This window comes from Lepidochelys kempii, chromosome 15 (assembly GCF_965140265.1).
Source record: "Lepidochelys kempii isolate rLepKem1 chromosome 15, rLepKem1.hap2, whole genome shotgun sequence".
Taxonomy (NCBI): domain Eukaryota; kingdom Metazoa; phylum Chordata; order Testudines; family Cheloniidae; genus Lepidochelys; species Lepidochelys kempii.
Genome location: NC_133270.1, coordinates 17173315 through 17194823, shown reverse-complemented (window position 1 = coordinate 17194823; position 21509 = coordinate 17173315). Strand labels below are relative to the sequence as shown.

General features: G+C 41.8%; 2 protein-coding genes across 9 annotated transcripts in view; one reads left to right on the top strand and one right to left on the bottom strand.

The window, feature by feature from the left end:
• Window positions 1-10139, top strand: part of TRMT2A (tRNA methyltransferase 2 homolog A) — a 36540-nt gene extending 26401 nt beyond the window's left edge. Inside the window, exons 12-13 of one of the 2 annotated variants that reach the window (XM_073312310.1) lie at window positions 9147-9294; window positions 9835-10139. In XM_073312310.1, the coding sequence (XP_073168411.1) occupies window positions 9147-9294; window positions 9835-9852 (166 nt within the window). In that variant the 3' untranslated portion in view covers window positions 9853-10139. Of the gene's footprint in view, window positions 1-9146; window positions 9798-9834 lie in introns of those variants that run through there. The other variant, XM_073312309.1, reaches the window with a different exon arrangement.
• The window catches only part of DGCR8 (DGCR8 microprocessor complex subunit), a 46724-nt gene that overhangs the window by 4486 nt on the left and 20729 nt on the right, over window positions 1-21509 (bottom strand). For 4 of the 7 annotated variants that reach the window (XM_073312299.1, XM_073312301.1, XM_073312300.1 and 1 more), the window contains 8 exons: window positions 17500-17697; window positions 11038-11139; window positions 8030-8128; window positions 5749-5831; window positions 2682-2782; window positions 2016-2122; window positions 1645-1772; window positions 1043-1156 (listed from right to left, as the gene is read on the bottom strand). In XM_073312299.1, coding sequence (XP_073168400.1) covers window positions 1043-1156; window positions 1645-1772; window positions 2016-2122; window positions 2682-2782; window positions 5749-5831; window positions 8030-8128; window positions 11038-11139; window positions 17500-17697 — 932 coding nt within the window. Of the gene's footprint in view, window positions 1-1042; window positions 1157-1644; window positions 1773-2015; window positions 2123-2681; window positions 2783-5748; window positions 5832-8029; window positions 8129-11037; window positions 11140-17499; window positions 17698-21509 lie in introns of those variants that run through there. The other 3 variants (XM_073312303.1, XM_073312305.1, XM_073312304.1) reach the window with 3 other exon arrangements.

Here is a 21509-nt window from a genome sequence, read left to right as displayed (position 1 = left end):
GCCCAGCCCTGGCCCCCAATCCAGGTTGGTGCAGGCAGGCTCAGCCCAGCAGTATCCAAGTGTGGAGGGGCTTAATGTGGAAGGGATACAGGCATGGGGTGAGAGGGTTCTGCATAGGGTAATCTGGGTGCAGGGAGGGACTGGATGCACAGGGGCTTATTGGGGGATTCAGGGGGAATGGGACTATGCAGGGGGGGTCCATGTGAAGGAGCCTGGGGCTCGGCAGCAGGGTCCAGGTGCTAATGGAGTAGGGCTCAGCAGGGTGGGGGTCAACGTGCAGCTGACTGGGGATCAGCAGGGTGGAGGACTGGTCAGGTTGGTCCATGTATGGGAGGGGGTGGGGCACATCAGGGTGCGGGTTTGAGGGTGGGGAGGCAGTCTGGGTGCAAGGGTGGGGATCCAGATGCAGGGGGTAAGGCTTGGTGGGGGTGGGATCAGGGTGCTGGGAGGCTCGGCGGGGGGTCTGGGTGTGAAGGGTGTTCAGATGCACAAGGACTGGGTGGACAGGGGAGCAGCTCCCATTACAGTGACCCTCTCCCCCTGCAGCTGACAAGCAATGGAGGCAGAAGGGGGGGGGGTGTCTGGAGCTTCCTGCACTGGGGGAGGGGGTGTCTGACCTGGGAAATCCTATTCTCTTCCCCTGCCCCGCCCAGCTGGGACTAGCAGCTCAGTGCAGGGTAGGAGCCACCGACTGGGGCATCCCAGCCTCCCCGCAATTTACCTTTCTGCTGGCTGCTCTGGGCACCCGAAACAACATGCCAGCAGGGGCACGTGACTGCTTTTGCGGCTTCTCTTTGCTTCCCTGCAGAAAAATGACTCTGACGGGGAAGCAAAGAAACCTGAAGGGCACATGAATTCTGCATGCATGCAGTGGCGCAGAATTCCCCCAGGAATAACATTTAAATTTTGAGTGTCTAGCCTTCACTAAGGTACTGTAGGAAACAGATTCAGAACACTAAAAATAAACGAACTTTGTTCTGTGTTCTGGCCCTGCAACACAATTTTAACACGTATTTTTAAGAAGTCTGCAGTATGCACTCACCCTTTCTTGTGCCAACTTTTTCATTTCTTCCTGTAACTTGTTCAGGATGTGTAGATTTGGCTTGTTCTTTTTGGCATACTGCTGAAGTTCTATCACACTTTTATCAGAGGTTTCCTGCACAATAGGACCATAAGTAGTAGCAGAAAAAACGTTACCCAAAAAATCAGTCTCTCGTGTGTATTTTTTTAATAGTCACACCTCACAGAATTTAAGCAGGGTAGGTTCCCCCCCACCCGTCCCTCTTTAAATGAAAAGGAACGTGCAACAAGTCAACTGTGTATTAGTTGCTAAAAATTGGTTTTACCATTTTAGCCTATAGCAAACACATGAGCTTGAGAAAATGCTGCATCTCTAAAAGAGTGCTGACCTTATGTCATGACAATAGCAAGAATCAATTAATTCAGAAAGCAGAATATCCTTTAGGGTTACTTATCAATATAGATAAGTAACATGCAACGAATAAAAGTATTAAGGCTAGAAAGCTATGCCAAGAGAAGGAAGGGAATGAAGAGTTTTTATCATTTTTAACTGCTCAGTATCACAACAGAAAAAAGCAACTTTTTACAGGGTAGATTACAAAGCAACCACAAAATCATGTTTACCTGTTTGACCATCTTGCTATTCTCTCTACCATACATACGCAATAAAGAGCCCCAGTTTTTCACATGCGGGTGCAGTAGCTGTAGGATTTTCTGAGAAGCTAGTTGTTTCCCAACTCTCTTGTTCTTACCTGGACAAATGATAACCAACACACAAACATCACACTAGAACATTAAAAAAGGGTGTACATAAAAACTACATTAAGGGACTCAATTAATATATTCCTAATTCTCTTCAAGATTTATACACCAAAGGGTAGAATAAGCATGTATCAACAAAATATTCACGCAAGATAAGCATTGAGGAGGACAAGAAAAAAGGAAGAATAATTTGTAAGCAAGCATAGGAAGTAAAAACCAAGAACAGTACTTACACCAGCCTCGCACTGTGTGCTTGCCACAAGTCATGACATATTCACTCTTCTGATTTTTACCAGGAATCACTTCAAACTTGATAGATGTGTCACCCATTCCATGGTTTCTTAAGCACACAAACTTAATATTGTAAGGGTCAACCAAGTAAGTTGCATAGAAAGAAACTGAACTGAACAATGTGAGGTCAACATAATTGAATCTGGACTTAAAGTACAGTAAATTTCAATTAAAAATTAAGCAAGCTAACAGGGAGTCTCATTTTCTGTGCCAGGAATGTGACTGTACCGCTTTGCAAAAAATCAGCATTACCGCCTCTCAAGTGACAGACAAAAATACATATAAAATTCTAAGGACCAGATCCTACGCTTATGAAGGGGGAGCAGCAATACCAGACCTGGGGCAATGCTGCGGTATAGACACTGGTGCAGACCACAGGTAACCGGCAGTTCCTGTCTCCTTCGGGTCATAGCAGACGGAGTAGGCGGGTGGCCACACTGATATTCACAAGTGCTGGAAAGGTACACCGTCCTGCCGGCACCTCAGTAGGAGTAGACGAGGAAGAAAGGAACAGAGGGACTCTTGTACCCTTCCTACTTTAGTACATCTAACAAACAGCAGAATTTGCCCCCAATAACATTTTTAGCATGGTTATGATGTGATCCTACCTTTTAAGGCACTCATGGAGAATCTGATATGGAGACAACAGTCCAGCTTTACTGGTCAGTTCATATACCCGTGAGTCCTCAATACTGATATGGTTAAAATACTACAAAAGAATTGAGACACGTTCTTCAGCTACTGGTCAAACAAGCACAATATTGAAAGTGTCCTACTTCTCAATTTCTTCTATATTTACGTTTGTAAACAAATTAAGTTTTCTATTTTTCATCACAGAGCATTTTAAACTACACATTAGATCTTCATTATCAGAATTACTGTGTTAGCCCTATTTTAGCAAGCAACACTACAGACCATTTCCTTCACACTCCAATATACAATGAGAAAAATTTACTTGTTCCTCTACTGTATATTAGAAAGCTTCTGACCTTATTTTTTTAAGCTCCCCCATTTCCACAAAAGATGTAATTCTCAGTTCTACTTATTGGCATTTCATACATAATAAAAACATTGTTGCCCAATACAACGAACTCTCAACTGTGATTTAATGCTTTTAATATTACATTTAAAAAAAAATCAATCTTTGGGCTGTCTCCTATAGTAAAATAAAAGCTTCCCCAATTCCCATACTTATTACGTCAATCTGCAGAGTGGTCTTGTCTCAGTTTCTCTTTCTAGGTAGCCTGTCCTGTTTAGGTTTTTCGGGGCAAAAACAAAGGGCTCAGTGATGACTGTTCTTTAATTTCTACTCATGATTTACTGTGTATTTATTGAAAGAACTCAATTAGGCAGATATTAGAAATTTAAAATAATATTTTCTCTACTTTAATCAAATAGCACTGTTGTCATTCCTCCAAACCACTTTTCTAGTACTTTCCACGATTTCGGGTTTGTAGCCCAAAGTTTCAGCTTGAGGTTGGAGATTTACTAGCCTCTTACAGTAAAGAGCTACTATCCACTTTCTATTATATGAACAAGTCCAGAGAGTTCAGGCTCAGAAAACTCCAGCAAAGTGTTCCTTCTAGTGTGAATCCCGGTCTTTTTATTTTAAAATCAGTATCTGTCTCCAATTATTTCAAGATTGGACACACATTCTTTAGGGATCGTTTAAGAACAATAAGCTCAATCCCACCAGGAATGATATAGGAGGGCAGACTAGAACAGTGACTCACAAACATGTGGGCCACCAGCACTCTCTGGTGGTATATGGAGAGCTAGCTGTCCCTGTTTTCAGTCTCTCTACAGATACTTGAGATGCTTTTTGCAATGCACAGCTTGGAGGCTTGCAGAAACTGCTAAAAACAAGAAAGAGTGCAAACAGGAGCCAGCCTCAGGGACTGGAACCACTAGCATATGAGGAATATGCCAGGGACACAAGGCTGGCCAACAATGTCTAGTGAAGCAATGGAGAATCAAGTGGCTGGACAGTATATGCAAGTGACAGGACACCCAGAAAACAGGGAAAAAGGCAGGGGAAGAAAAACAAATGTGAAGGGAAATGAATTTAAGAGCAAAATTAGACAGTGATTAATCTTTGATCAAATTAAAAGATTATTAGAATATTTAATGTGACCAATTTGTTGCAAGAAATTGCTGTAGTTGCCACAATGATGTTATGCAATCATGGCTAAAATGGAGTCACACAACAACCTCTATCAAGCAATGGTCTACAATGAAAGAGTTTAGAAACGCCTGGACTAGTTAACCCACAAGAAGTTGCTTCCAATGCATGTACTGGTTAAAACAGCCAAAGTCTAAATAGTGATCTACCTCTAAGCTACTATTAAAAGGTTTTATGTACATTTTTATTTGTGCTGTTGCTTGTACTTCCATGGGCTAGGCTTGAACCCCATGGATAGGGCTAACAGAGAGAGTTAAGGGACAAAACAGGCTTGACAACTGAAGTCTGGTCTCTTTCTGAAGTTTCTACACATTTGTCCAATGTACTTTTAAACAACTCTGGGCATGTGAAAAAAGTCAAGCATTAATAACTATCATTTTCACAAATCATCAAGAGGACAAGAGAAAAAGACCTCATCCCTACTAAGATCTTCCCACCCAAAATTTGTTTACCATGGTAGTATTAGACTATCTATATGTGACTCTGGATTTTTTCCCCCCCTAATTCCAAGCACCATGTATTTGATAATATAAGAAAAATCACAAGTATTGACTGTTTCTTCCTGAAAACACGAGGGACTTCAGTAATTAGGACAGCACTTTGTAATGTTGAAGGAGAAAAAAAAGCCAAAAACAAACAAATAAAAAAACCCACAAAACATACAACCAAAGAATACACTCACTATCTTGTATTCAGGGCTGGAAAAATCCAATTTCCCATGACAAATCCCAATCAGAGCCAAGTCATCAGTTTCCTCAGAATTTAAGTTTTTATTGACAGCCTTCCAAATGTGAAACAAATTTAAGTGGATTCAGTGTTGTCTTATGAAGTCAGCAAACTAATGGCTTCAATTTGCCATTTTGCTATTGCTTCACTTAAATTAACCACTAAGATCAAATTTCATATCTGCTCTTCAGAAGGTCAGGTTCATGATGCTGGTCAGGAAATTTATGAGCAATACCAAAGGCAGCACTAAAAAGTCACTCACAGGAAATGAAATCCCCACAGAATGGAAACTAGGGAGGGGATTGAGTAACAGAGATCTGCTTCGTCTTGTATCAACCAGGAGACTCTGGTCAGAGGAATAAAGCTGCCAACTTTGTCATTTTTAGCAGCTGAAGCAGATTTGGGGTGAACTGCAAAATGTATCAAGAACTGATATGAAAGAAGACGAGAGGTCTCCTTTCCCCCACCAAGCAAGCTCTAAAGACAATACTGTGGTAGAAATCCCAGCAGCCAAGGCTTGGAGAGATCCGCATTTCCCACAAGGACTGATGCTGGATCTTGCTAGAGAGAACCCTTCACCCTCTTTATCACTTTTTGGCTACTAGGTAGTTACTATAAATTTCAAGCCTTTAAACTAAAATCTTCCACCTGAATGGGAAACTGATAACTACCACTATGTAGTCAGCATCCACATACCCTCTGCCTTTTGGCATCTAATGCTTTTTAAATTAAGTTATTTTATATCAGAAGGTCAAGTTAATTTATACCTCAAGTTCTTCACTGTCTTTGGGCTTTTCCTCAGAGGTCTGTTTAACAAAGTCAGGAATGAGGATTTCCAGTGTAGCTCGGGCTGTGAGAAATGATTTAATGTCTTGATTACATTTACTATATACAAAGATTCTACAAAGGCATGTTTATGACAAGGCAACATCATTTCTTTCTAAAACAGAGGCCCTCAAAGTGTGGGGCACAGCCCCCTAGAAGACGAAGGGGACCATGGAAGGGGGAGTGGCAGGGCCCAGGCCACCCCCACGGGGGTGGGAAGGAAGCGCCACCCATCCCTTCCCCACCCCCTGCTCTGCTCCAGTTCTGCCTCCAGTCACGTACCTGGCTCCCACCCCCGAAGGAAGCGCCACCCATCCCTTCCCCACCCCCAGCTCTGCTCCAGTCCTGCCTCCAGCCACGTACCTGGCTCCCGCCTTCGCACCCTGGGTGTGGCTCCGCCCCAACCCCAGCCTTAGTCCCACTCCCAACCCTGGCCCCTTTACCCTGTCCACATCCCCGCCCCCAAGCCATGGCCCCAGCCCCAAGGGGGGGGGGGGGGTCCACAACCCTCAAAAGTTTGGGGACCACTGTTCTAGAATGAAAGATTCTCAGAGCTGCAGTTCACAGATAAGTAAACTTGTTTCTACTTTATAATGAGGCTTGGTGGAACTGGATTTTTTTAAGAATAAATTTCAATATAGATAATATGAATGTTTATTTTTAAGCATTTTTTTCCATTTTTATCAATTTAAATGTCCACAGTTATCAGTAACTATGGGGAGCTCTGTCAGTAAATAATTGTCTGTAGACATACTAATTCAAAGAGTTAAAGCTTTATGACTGTTAAACACCAATTGTCAACATCACATCAAAATATACAAAGTAAATATCCTTAAATAAAACACTAAGAAGTTCTCAAGCAGCATTTTTGTAACTAAATGTAAATTTTTATCATCGATGGAAATGTTCTTAGTTGGTTTGTGCATGTACGGTGAAATTGACATTTACCGATAAAAATCTAATCCTTCCAAGCCTCTATGTAGTATACAATTTATTAATTTATAAGTACAGAGTCTGTCTGAACACTGACTTATTTAAGAAAGTGTATTTAAGCTTACTGAGTCAACACTGAAAGACTCATCACTATTAAGCTGTACACTCACCCATAAACAATTGCTTCTGGCAAAAGTCTGGAGTCACAAGAGAGTTTAAGTCAAACTTTCAAAAGTGCTTAAGTTCCATTTGCAAAAGTGGCATAGAAGACCAAGTTCCACTGACAGTCAACATGACTAAGGCCAGGTCTACACTTAAAGATTTTGCCAGTGTAGCTATGAAGGTTAGAAGTGTGATGCTTTTACAGTAGCCATGCCAGAAAAAAAAACAAGTACAGGTGCAGTTATACCAGCAAAAAAAGTGCTTTTAGCAAGTATAGCTTATTTAATTTGCCAAACCAGTCTAAGCTATATCAGCAAAAGTACATTTTGCTCATATAACTGCATCTGCATTAGGAGGATTTTGTCGGTATAGCTCTAAAGTTGGAAAGGCTTCAAAGTGTAGCCAAGGTCCTAGGTTCCTAAATCACTTAGGCACTCTTTAAAATATGATACCTTGTCTTTATGCTGAGCCCTTAAGCCAGAGTTTGAAAGCAGCTGGCCTCCAAAACATTCACATCTAGGGATGAGTACAAAGTTCTAAGTATCCACGCCCCAAACCATCCAGAGACTTATTACAGAACAGAGTCAACATCTTAAACTGAAAGCAAATAAGGAGCAAATGGTAGTCTTTGGAAACTGGAACAATAAGTTCAATGTGGCTTACACTACCAAGCAAAAAGATCAAAATTACCAGAGAATTTCACAGAAGGACAAGAATTGGGTAATTATATTTTACCTTTCACATTTATATGATCACCCTTTGTACTCCCTTTATGATCTTAAATCTCACGAAATCTTATGGCTTTTCTAGAAATAGAGAATTACTTCATATCTGCTGATTAAAGATCCAAGATTAGTATTTATGTTAGTGTCTGAAGTTTCTCCAAGGTTTCTAAATCCCACAGTTAGTTGCTTGAGACAGGATTCATTGTAAATTTAATAGTGTTCCCCAGTTCAATTGTTAACCATTTTCCTCCAAAAATATACACGAATACACCTCTCAGTTGAGTATCAAAAAAAGCTTAATTTAATCCTACTCATTGCTGTTAACCAATCATCTCCAAAGCAGAGGTACAAGTAGGCAAGCATAGCAATTCAATGGCTGGTACTTAGGAAGTATGTATGTTACCAGCTTTATTCTTGGCGAGTTTTTTGCTGCTTGCAGTTCCTGCCCCATAAGTCACTCCATCAATAATCACTGAGGCTCCAAAAGGCTCACTTGGGTTCTCTTAAAATGTGGGAGAGAAAAGCTTTTCAAAATTCCAATCTTTTAAATATAAACACACATTAAAAACATACAGTAAAAATAAAATCATCAAGAATATGAGAATACCCCATACTTGGAGATTTGTTTTCTCCTTCATTTGAACCTCAAGAGATCTGAAAACTAACTTCTTCCTCGCAGGGGTTCTCAAACTGTGGGTCATGATCCTATTTTAATGAGGTTGCTAAGGCTAGCTTATACTTGCTGGGGCTCAGGGCCGAAGCCCAAGCCCCAGGGGCTGAAGCCGAAACCCTTGGGCAGCGGGGCTCAGGTTACAGGCCCCCTGGCTGGGGCTGAAGCCCTTGGACTTTGGCTTTGCCCCCCTCTCCCTCACCAGGGCAGTGAAGCATGGGCTTTGGTCCCCCTACCTGGGGCAGTGGGGCTTGGGCGGGCCCAGGCTTCGATCCTCCCCTCCTGGGGTCACATAGTAATTTTTGTTGTCAGAAGGGGGTCACGGTGCAGTGAAGTCTGAGAATCCCTGCTCTAGAGAATAGCAATCACCGCTCACCCATTTATATACAAAAACATATGCATCTTTTCTCAGAAGGGACATATCAACCATGAAATCATCACCATCTCATGTACTTGTTCAGAATTAAAGTACTGTGATTGTGTTACATTGTGAGCACATTTTTTTGGAATTTCTGTCAACATTAAGGTTTTAATTCCATATGATGTTTTGGAGTCACTTACATAGTGTTCCAACACAAAACCTAAGCATTTTATAGTGAAGCATAGTATCAAAGGTTTCAGAGTAACAGCCGTGTTAGTCTGTATTCGCAAAAAGAAAAGGAGTACTTGTGGCACCTTATCTCTACGGTGCCACAAGTACTCCTTTTGTTCATCAAAAGTGCTTTTTGAAGAACTAGAGCTGAAATATAAATCCAATAGGATTAACACAACGGGTGAGAGAAGAAAAGGGTCTTATTTCAACAAACATGATCTAGCAGCTGAATGGCTTTTTTATGTGCCCACCACACAGCTGGAAGGGCACAAGTTCTTTCTCCAATACACATGTGATGAAATGGATAAAAGCAGAGGCAAGGAAGTTATGTATGCCTTTGGGTAAGGCTGACTGGAGTGTGTGGCTGGATGAAGCAAGGAAAACCTGGAAGATATCTGCAGACGAGGTAGATGGTTTTGGTACAATAAACTGTGATCTGCTAATTTTGTGTCATTTTTAGGTTGCCTGTGTTAGATAATGTAATCTAACTCATTCAACCCCAATCCTTATCTCGAAGGTTAGATCCCAAGGACAGTTGCTCCCCTGGATCTTTGTCCAACTGGGAGCCTCTCATAGGGCAGATAAACCCAGCAGGAAGTTTAAAGACTCAGCCAGGAACTATCAGGATATGGTCCATCACCTTAGGATAATTTGATTCTTTTTTCATGTATTTATTTAGATTTAAAATTATAAAATAAGATGGCATGCAAAAATGCTCCTGGCAGTCCAATAACTTCATTAATTAAACAATATAATGAAATCCCAGCAGCTTTGAAATAATAATTCCAAGAGGAACTCAGCCAGCCAGCCACCTACAGAATTCATTCCACCCCTTCATCATTTTGGGAAGCAGATAGTTAATCTTTACACTCTTTCTATTCTTATTAACTGGATGGAAACTTTATAATCTATATCTAACCAACTTTATTTTTTCCTCTTCATATAGAAAAAAACAAAATTATAATTCCAGCAACTGCCTGAGGAGTTAACGGCGACTAAGTATAGATCCACTTACCACATGACCGTGGTCATTTTCAGTATCCATTCACATATTTTCAGAGGTCAATTTGTATGCATACAATTCTAATGTTACCAGATTTATGAAGGAACATAATGCCATAATGACAAGACTGATACGGATCAACTTCAACATGAAATACAAGAGCTGTAATGAAGATATTTGAACTTTGACTTGCCAAAGTCAATCCAATTTTTGTGAGCAATAAAATTCAAATTAATGTTAAAAAGTTAGTATGGCTATCCCAGCATAAATGTGTGTTGTGTGTAACATAATAGATAATATATTAAGCGAAACCTTACAATTCTAAAGATCCGTTGACACAGGAATAAAAACCCCACAGTTGGCCTGGGTCAGTTGATTCAGGCTCATAGGGCTCAAGCTGCAGGCTAAAAAATTGTTGTGTAGATGTTCGGGCTTGGGCTGGAGCCCAAACGTCTACACAACAATTTTTCAGCCCGCAGCCTCAGCTCCACGAACCGGAGTCAGGGGATCCAGGCCAGCCACAGTGGTTCCTCAGGTCTTTTATCCCTGTAGAGACACACCTTAAGAAGCATTTCCTAATTAAAAGGTCTACGTTAACTTTAGTATAAGGCCATTTTGGAAATAATTTGGGTTTATTTTTAAAAGAATTCTTTTAACACTAGTCAATTCAATAATAGTGCACAACATGCTATTCAACTGGCTGCAAATCAGATCTTCTGGATACTAAGTGACATGAGTAAAATAATCAGACACTACCCTTATGACTGATAGTGTCATACAATAAAAGTTAGGATTACCACATTTCAATAGTGCTTCCTTTTAGATGAAAGTCAAATATATACATTACCTAAATCAGTTTTCATTTTAAAGTATTTTTTCCAGCTCAGAGGAACATAGTAACACTGTTTTTGTAGTGTACACGTGTATACACACACACACACACGTACGTACGTAAGGGAGAGGTAAAAGGAGGCAGAAGATTATGCTACTTTTGTTGTACAAACTAGAATTTGGCCCACAGTATACTCTCAAGATGCTTAGTAGGAAAGTCTCCATTTCTTGCTGCTTTTCAGAATACCCAAGCATTAAAATAAGTATCACTGAACAAAAAGTATTGTGCTGAAGTTAGAATTCATGCAGACTTACCACATTCAAAGAAATTGTAAACAGGGCGGACCTTTAGGACTCGTTGCATATATTCATGCAGTATGCAAACTTCAGACTTCCCATTGGGATTAATAACAAACTCTGGGAAAATAAAGACCTTTCATTTAAGTAATTCCAGGCTTTTGAAAAACGGTCTACAAAAAACAAAAATCCAAAACTGCAAGCTACTGAGATTAAAAATGCCCTGCTTATTAAACATTTATTCAAATGCATGAAATTAAATATTATGATAAATGCAGTTTACTCAAACATGAATTACTAAAACCTCAGAGAGTCCATTTTTAAAGGCTTTTTTAAAACAATTACTAAGAAAATAAATCTTAGATCAAGTTCTGAGAAGATTGAAAAATACACTAATTATTGTAACATGCCTATTAAATAAATACTCACTTTTCTGCAGCCACTGAGGTTTCCTGACATCCAATCATAGAACCACAGAAATGCAGGGCTGGAAGAGACCTTGAGAAGTCACCAAGTCCAGCCCCCTGAGCTGTGGCAGGACCCAGTAAGACTAGACTATCCTTGAAAGCTGTTTGCCCAATTTGTTCTTAAAAACTTTCCATGATAGGGACTCCACAACGTCCTCTAGAAACCTATTCCATAGCTTAACTGGCCTTAGAGTTAGAAAGTTTTTCCCTAAGATCGAACCTAAATCTCCCTTGCTGCAGATAGAGCCCATTACTTCTTGTCCTACCTTCAGTAAACTTGGAGAACAATTGATCACCATCCTGTTTATAAACAGCTCTTAACATATTGGAAGGCTTACGTCGCCCCTCAGGCTTCTCTTCTCAAGACTAAACATGCAGTTTTTTCAACCTTTCCTCATACGTCAGGTTCACTAAATCTTTTATCATTTTTATCCTTTTATCTTCTAGACTTCTTCCAATTTTTCCACATCCTTCCTCAGCTGTGGTGCCCATAACTGGACACAATACTTCAGCTGAGGCCTCACAGTGCAGAGCAGAGTGGGACAATTACCTCCTGTGTCTAACATACAACACTCCTGTTAATACATCCCAGAATCAGATTAGCCTTTTTGGAGCTGCATCACACTGACTACTCATTCCGTTTGTGGTTCACTATAACCCCCAGATCCTTTTCAGCAATACCACCACCTAGACAGTTATATTCCCCATTTTGTAGTCGTGCATTTGATTTCTCCTTCCTATCAGACTCTAGCACCTCAAATCGACCACAGAAAAGTTATTGTCTCATAGCAAGATAAAATGGGTTATGTATGAATCCGTTCCTTTCCCTGGTGGACGTAGGCTTCAAATCCAACTCATGAAAGTGAAAAGAGCTTGTCCTATCCCAGAGAAATGTGCCAGCAAGATCTGCCAGGTCCAACTGGAAGGCTGCACTTATTCCCATGGGAAGAAGCAGCATATTTCTCCACAGTGGAGAGAACTGTTTGCTGGACCCAAAAGACAAAATACACTATCCCTGAACTATCCTAGAAAGGGAGATCACATTTGATTCTAGCCAAAAAAGGACTTTTGTTTGTTAATCATCCCCTGAAACAAAGGAACTGCTTCATTTATACCCACTGAAGCAAACTGCTTTAGCGTCACCACCATGAAGGGACTGTTTGTTTAATCATACTGGAGCTAGAGAAACTGTATTTTACTAGAAAACAATGAAGTATTACATTAAATAAAAAGGCAGAAGGAACTAAGACAACCATTTACCTGAAAGTCTGACCAATAAAGAAATCCTGTTAACCCTACACAAGCATGGTGTCCTGGTATTTTTTGGGGATGTGAAGCCTGCCAAATTAAGATGACAAGATGCCTGATGATGCAGCCCCCCAATGGCCCAGGATTCTGAGACCAATCAAATCAGAATTTAGAAGGACTGGATCCAACTCTTAAAGGGATATGTAAGTTGATTTTTTTAAAACTAACTTCAGAAGTTCAAGTTTCTCATAAAACACACACAGGCTTGTTGTTAAATTTCTTTTTCTTTCTTTCTTTTTCTAAAATGTTTTCTCTGCTCCCCTGCTGTTTATAATTTTTTTTCAGCAAGGCTGAAAGTAGGTGGACCCAAAAGCAATACGTACACACACTCAGGCCAGTCCTCCCCATCTGCTCTACATACATAGGCCTGCTTTATGCCTATTCAGTTTCATCTTTGCTGCCGCAATTACTAGTAAACACCCCTTTCCAGGTTCTTAGAAGACCATGCACAAGCTCTACCCTGTGCAGTACATGTATGATCTCACCACATTAATGCAGGAGATGTTAGAATATAAGTGACTAGTCAAAGTGCGGTCAAATACACAAAGCAAAATAGTTTTCTCTTGATGGGAGAAAAGAATGACAACTGGAATACTGCTCAGGACCAAGAAGTCAAAATAGGCGCTTGGGGGGTCCCAGGCGAGGGCTTGTGGACTGGCAAAACCCCAGCTCTGACTACTTCCTCCTATGGGATCTATGCCCCTTTCTGGGGTAGTCCCACTGTCTCAGGGGAGGGAAAGGCTGCGTAAATATGTACTGTGGATGGTACTGCTGCTGCTGACCACCAACATAATGGCCCCTCTGCACTGCTGGCATGTACACTCCCAAAGATCAAAGGGTAGCCTAGGAGTCCTTGAAGGAGTGCAGAGTCTTATCAGCCTTGTCCGAAAACAGTGCTTGATATCAAAGGGCAAATCCTCTATGGCCTACTGCACTTTGGGAGCAATGCCCAAATTCTGCAGCCAGGAAACCCTTCTCATGATCATTGCCTAGACCATCACTGTGGCTGAAGTATCTTAACTACCAAGCAGCCTTCACTGACAAATGCCTGAAATTCTGCTCTTGAGGCTTCAGGCAGCCTGTCTGCAAACTTAAGACATAGCTGTACTTGAAACAGCAAAACCTGCTGGTTAGCAATTTGCACCTGCAAGGAAAAGGAAGTGTAAATCTTCTTAAGTCAATTTGTTTAGAGTCCTTTTCCTTGAGAGTGGATTTAAACCTGCCTTGTTCACCATGGTTTTGACCAGTGAATCTGAGGCCAGATGGGAGTGAAAATTCAAATCCCTGCACCAGAACAAAGTAGCGCTTCTCCATGTGCTTTATCACAGGTGGTACTGAAGTTAACATGCTCTAGAGGACCTTAACAATGTGTTCTTTGAGCCGGCTAATAGGAAGAACGACTCTCCCAGGCGCAGTTGGCTGTAGGATATCCACTAACTTGTGGGTGTTCTCCTTCATGAACTCTGCTTAGATACCTAGAGAAGCGGCCACTGACTGCAAAAGGTGCTGATACACTTCGAAATACCGAAGTGGAGGAAGAGCCAGGCATCACAGATTCATCCAGGGATGAAGATGAAGCGGTTAACTATTTTGGATCCTGCTCTAGGACTGAGGGGCCTGGACAGAATGATGCTGGAGGCTTACCAGTGCCTGTGGTGGATCGACAGTCAATGCCACAGATCTGGTCAGTGATCTTGCCTTTGAGCAAGATGAGGAGTAGCACCTCCTCTTCTCCTGGAGGCTACTGGTATGGATAGGCCCTTGGTAGCCTGTAGATGCAAGGCCAGGGACCCCCAACCTGATAGAAAGAAGAGCGCTGATCCTGGTACCCAGAGCACTCCATGAACACCCCCTGGACGCCAAAGAGTTCCAGGCTTCAGGAGATAAAGATTGAGCAAGCACTGAGGGTGCGAGCAACCGGTCTGACTAGTGAGTCCATAGCCCAGAATGATGAGGAAGCTGGTGCTGATGGTGGAAATGCTACCAGAGGCACCAAGTATGCCTTCATTGTTTCGGTACTGGAAGCGGTATTGATCCTGAAGACAGTAGCCATGCCAAAGGAACTGATAGTGCTGATGTACAGGGTGGTGACTGCTGCCAGAGTAACATTGGTGACACCAGTTGCAGGAATGCCAAAGACATTCCTGGTGCTGGGGAGGTCCCTTGCACCAAGCCTTGCACCAGCCTCTCTTCCAATGACTGTAAAAGGGAATCCTCAGTGTACAGTGTTGACAGACTCAGAGATTCAGCTGCCTGCCCAGTCAACAGGGCTATCAAAGCCACAGCCCTGTTAAAGTTGTGGACCAAGGGTTAGGTTGGGACAAAGGCAGAGGAGGTCCGTTGCTGCCTGAGACACTGCCGACGCAGAAACAGCTGGTGCTAGTCACCTCATCGGTACCAGACACAACAGATGCCCGGGGACTGGAAACAGAGTCAATGCTATGGGGGTCTCTGATCTCCTTGCATGGTACTGGGGTGTGGTTGATGGGACCTGCTCCAACCCATGCATTGGCATTCACCCTGTGCCAATCTGCCCTCCTTCTGGGGCATGCAGAGGAGTCCCCATGCAATCTGGAGCTGCCTCAGGTCAGTCTTATGCAACCTTTATCTCAGCACACTCAACAGGGTAGGACTCCTCCATCTCTTTGGAGGGTTGCCAGTTCCTGAATACGAGCAGCAGCACTCTCAGAAAGTGATGGCAACCTCTGATCTGACAAGGGCCTCATCACTGAAGCAGGCCAAATGGCCTGTTTGAGCTATTGCTGCTTCAGACAAAGATCCCTCACCACCTGTGTCAGTTTGGTCAATGATCTGCAAATTGAACACCGCTCCTTGATGGGGGCTTTGCCTAGGCACAGCAAGTATCACATGTGGGGATCCTTGTTGAGGATCACCCACCCAGCCCCCCCCCCCCCCCCCCACACACACAATGGACAATGTTTAAACTCTGGTGAAGGCATCACCAGGGAAATACTTAAATTACAGCTAACGCTAAATCAAACTAAACTATACTAACCAATTTATTTGAGCATAAGCTTTTGTGAGCTACAGCTCACTTCATCAGATGCATACTGTGGAAAGTGTAGAAGATCTTTTTATACACACAAAGCACAAAAAAATACCTCCCCCCACCCCACTCTCCTGCTGGTAATAGCTTATCTAAAGTGACCACTCTCCTTACAATGTGTATGATAATCAAGGTGGACCGTTTCCAGCACAAATCCAGGGTTTAACAAGAACGTCTGGGAGGGGTGGGGGGGTAGGAAATAACCCTATTTCCCCTTGTTTTTTCCTCCCCCCCCAGACGTTCTTGTTAAACCCTGGATTTGTGCTGGAAACAGCCCACCTTGATTATCATACACATTGTAAGGAGAGTGGTCACTTTAGATAAGCTATTACCAGCAGGAGAGTGGGGTGGGGGGAGATTTTTTCATGCTTTGTGTGTATAAAAAGATCTTCTACACTTTCCACAGTATGCATCCGATGAAGTGAGCTGTAGCTCACGAAAGCTTATGCTCAAATAAATTGGTTAGTCTCTAAGGTGCCACAAGTACTCCTTTTCTTTTTGCGAATACAGACTAACATGGCTGTTACTCTGAAACCTAAACTAAACTATATACAACTAGAAAAGTCACTGAAATAGAGGGATTGTGAGGCGAAAGCCATACATAGTTCAAACTGCAGCCATGGGTGGTAAGTTATTTCCCTGATAGCATAAGAAAAGGCTTCACCACCTATGTCCAAAGCAACCAGTATAAATTAAATTAGAGCATATCCTACAATCTTTCCTAAGTCAAGCAGAGTCTTCCATGCAGGACAGCAGGCTCATTAGCCTTTAGTGTGTTGTAAGATTCCCAGCTACTGCAGCCAAAGTGCTCAATGCATTTTTGGATGCTATCAGAAAAGTAGGTACCATCTATTATTAAGTTCAATAAGGCTGAAAGAACCATTCTTTAGAACTTACTGCTCAGTATGACGCAAATTTAAATTGAAAAATAAATATAATTACATCATATAGCATAAGAGCATTATAAACCTAGAGCAGTAGAAAAGGAATGACTGAGCAAAAAAGATAAAGGGCTTAAGGACGAATTACAAACACCCTATTATCTGTAACTGGTGATTTTTAAACAAAAAAATGTTTTAAAAAAAATTCTTGTCATTAACTGATTCAGAACAGAGGCTGTGAAGATGACATTTCATTAATGATTCACAATGTAAGCAAAAATGTGTACCTTCTACACAATGTTTTCTATAGTAAATATGACAGGTTTCAGAGTAGCAGCTGTGTTAGTCTGTATCCACAAAAAGAAAAGGAGGACATGTGGCACCTTAGAGACTAACAAATTTATTTGAGCATAAGCTGTAGCTCACGAAATGTGCCACAAGTCCTCCTTTTCTTTTTATAGTAAATGTGTTTTGACAATAATTTTTCCAATGACCATAGCAGGTACAAAAACAGAACCAAGACTATAAACTTTCAAAAAGAAAAGGAGGACTTGTGGCACCTTAGAGACTAACCAATTTATTTGAGCATAAGCTTTCGTGAGCTACAGCTCACTTCGTCGGATGAAACCTATAAACTTCCAGTACTTCCTAAAATCATGGGACCATATAGAAATCAACACTTTCCATACTTTAAGTCAAATTTAATACTGGAAAATGACAAATTTCAAAATTCTAACTCCAACTAGATGAAACTTACCTTTCTTTGTAGGTGCATCTTGCACAGACAAGGTAATGAGTTTCTGATTGGCTGGCAGAATAGGCCGCTCAGACTCCGCCTGCTTCCGCTTCATTTCACGGTTGAACTGTCGTCTCTCAGCCCAGGTTCTGAATTTTTTTACGGTAACTTGTTCAAAATCAAAACGCTTTTCAAGGTAGTGTCTAAAATCCTCAAGGTCTATGAAAAATAATCAAATCCAGTTATTCCTATACTTCACCATGCAAGAGACCTGCCTGTGGACTCTCAAGAGCAAGATTAATGAAAAACTGCATGTAATTCATTTGTACAGTCACTCATTCCTGTCTTTTATTACATGTGCAACTGTTGTACCTTTGCCAAAAAAAGACTAACCCTCCACTGTGTCCAACACTTAATATTTTATATATTTTCAATGACAGTGCAATTTTGTTGGTTCCCAAAGCTTTACAAAACTTTCTCAAAACATAATTTCTATACTTGTTCCTATTATATTTATTCAAGTCTATTTTTAATGTAAAAACAATTTTCAGCTTAGTCTCTTTTTAAAAACAAGTTTTACAAATTGCCATCCTTGATTAGGCACAACAACTGTCAAGCAGGTCTTAAACAAAGAAATGTGTATTTACCTCAATTTACACATAAGTAGTAAGCAAGGTCCTTGAGACAGCAAGAGAGAGAGAGAGAGAAGGCAAACCTGCACTTTAGCAAACAGCAGCATGAAACCTCTTTCACAACAAGACCCCATATCTCCATCTCCACAGCTGGTAGGAACTTTATCTAGGGATAACCCTCAGGAAAATGCATTTCAAAGGGTGACAACTATAAAAGGGAAGGGCAAGCACACCACTCTTCTCTCTCCCTACCCATCTCTCTCTTTTCCACCTAAGACTACAAAAGAAACAGCATATGGACTTTGGAAGCAGACACTGACTTGAAAATTTGGTCAGCAGTGTCACTGGGAATTTGTGGTAAGACTTTTACCTTGAACCAATCTAGTTTATGTTTAGAAAGTGTTTTATCTTTCTCTCTCTTGTAACCATTTCTGACTTTAATGCCTTATACCTGTACTCATTTAAAATCTTTGTAGTTAAATAAACTTGTTTTATTCTTTAATCAAAACTAATCACGGGTTGTGAACTGTACAGGAATCTCCATTTATGGTGGCAAGCTGTTATATATTGATCCCCTTAGAGAGGAAATGAACCTAATATATCTGGACTGTCCAGTAGAGTAGGAGTATATTGGGTTCGCCCTGCAATTAGTAACCAAGGCTGCTAGATGCCAAAGTGTGGCTGGTGTTTTTGGACAGGCTGCTGGGGTCAGAGTTGCTGGACTAGGATTTTGTCTATACACAGCCACTTGGGCTGCAAACCTGCATGCCGTTTGTGAGGAGCCCAGGTTGAGAGCTACAGCAGCAAGCATTGTGAGACACCCCAAAGTTTCAGGGCTGGGGTGACAGCCCCTCACTGGTCTGGATTGCATCCCAGAATGTCATAATATGTACCTCAGTTTTTAGTTCAAAAGGAGGCTCAGTAGAAAGGGAGAATCAGTAGAAAACAGAACAATGACAAAGCTAAGTTTCCTCCAGAGAGAATACCAATGCTTCTTAAAAGAAGGGGGAGGGACAAAGGGGAGGAGACTATTAATGGGAAATGCTTGCCATTCTGGCTCCTGCCAGATTAACAGGATTGAATTTTCCCCAGGCCACAGCCTAGGGACACTAAATTGTTAAAAACCCCTTGCTACAGAGGAAGGAAGGGAGCACCTGCTGGAAGAGAGACTGACAAAGAAATGCAGAGAATGCAGCAACTCACTATTTCTCCCAGGCCAGAAGTACTAATACCATCACCTAGCTTTTATAGCATTTTTCATCAGTATTTCTTAAAGTACTTTACAAAGGAAGTCAGTATCATTATCCTTATTTTTACAGAGGCACAAAGAGGTGAAGTGACTTGCTTAAGGTTACCAGTGGCAGAGCCAGGAACAAGCCCTGAGCCCCAGTCCAGTGTTTTAACCACTGGGCTGAGTGGAACTTACCAAAAAAAATTCAAGGAAAGGAAAAAGTTTTAGGTAAGACCTTGGTATATAGGCTTTTTGTTTTTTCATTTCTCTTCTTGTTATATTCCTCTGAATGAATAAACAGTACGTTTTGATAGAACTCGAGTCATTTTAATTTGATGGTGGTCACAGGCCCCTGGAGAGACACTTTCTTGCAGGTGCCAAATACAGTTGGGCCAGTCACGTTTACACAGTTGGGAAACAGGGAGACTGTAATCCAGAGATCCAGTCCAAGAGTAGCTGAACCACAGTATTCCACCCCTGAGAGGTGCAGGAAGCCAAGCATGCAACCTGAGGGGGGGCTGTTGAAAGGGTCTGCAAAGGGCTCTAAAATGCAGTTTGCCATGTAACTGTAAAAGCAAGCTTTTTTATTTTATTCTCTGCTGATGCCCTGGACATTTTTAAGATACAATCACCACCTTCATCCACAATCTCTACACTATTGCAGCATAGAGGTTCTCTCTACAGTTCAGTTTTCTTTGTTTGTTGGCTGGGCAGCCACTTCATTTAGCACAAACTACATCAGCACTATGTACTTCTTACCAGGAAGCATCAATAAAATGGCAGCTCGCTGAAAGACCATCGGAACAGTTCACAACATTGAAAATACTAAACAGGTATTTCTTAAAGATACTTTGGGAAAAAAGTTGAGCTTAAGTTCATGTATTCTTAGTTAGTTAGTACACTACTCCATATTAGAAATAATCTGCATTTTTCCCATAGTTCTGTACTAACCTTAAGTTTTCAAACAAGTCTAAAAAGGAACTCATTTTAAACTTGTTGCTTAAGAAATTTACAGAGCCTATCTTAGGCTATGTCTACACTAGCACTTTTGCTGGTCATGGGTGTGGGAAAAAACAAAACAATCCCCCTGACCGACAAGTTTCCCTAACAAAAGTGCTGGTGTGGACAGCGCTATGTTGGCAGGAGACACTCTCCCACCAACATAGCTATCGTCGCTTGTTGGTGGTGATTTAATTATGCCAGTGGAAGATCTCTCCCACTGGCATAGAGAGGCTACATGGGAGACCTTACAGCAGTGCAGTTGCAGCAGTACAGCTGTGCCACTGTAAGATCTCTAGTGTAGACATGGCCTTAGGCTTTGTCTACATTACCTTGCTTTTAGCAACACGGCTGTGCTGCCACAGCTGTGCCGCTAAAAGGCACGCAGTGTATCTGCTGTTTGTCAGCAGGAGAAAGCTGTCCTGCAGACCAAAGACTTCCACTCCCTCCCCCCGAGTGGCAGCTGTGGTGCTGTTCACACCAGCAATTTTGCCAATGAAGATTTGCCGACGAAGTTGCAGTGTAGACAAAGCCTTAGTCCATTCACTGTAACATCTTGACTAATTAAACTACTACCATGAGGCTCTATTTTAACCATTATTCACACTCCTGTCACCTAGAGCAGTGCTACTCAAAGTGGTGGTCCGCGGACCGCTGCCGGTCCGCAAGCCATCGGCTGCCGGTCTGCAAGCACACTGGAAGAAAAAAAATTGCCGGTCCCCCACATCAGATAGCTTGAGAAGCACTGACCTAGAGGACACCTCTAGTGCACTATACACATGACTATACCATGAGACAATCTGGCAGCTGATGCCAGTGCACATTGTGGCCAACATTAAGCACAACAACATAGAGAGAACACTTTACTCTGGTACTCCATAATCTCCACTGGCTGCCTTTTAGCTTCTGGATAGAGTTTAAGGTGTTCATTTTAATCTATAAACATGAAACAATTTAAGACTTGGTTACTTGGGGCACAGCCCCTCCTCCGGTCTGGGATACTGTTGCAGATGCAATTAGTGGAAGCAACAGAGTTCCCGTCCGCTCAAGATGTATTAAAAAAGGATGTAGTAGGAAAGCTCCTAGCAGGGTGTTTGCTAATGATGAATTCCAAATATGCTCTCCTGTTTGCTCTGTCAGAACATGAATTGTTAGCTTTCCAGTAACAC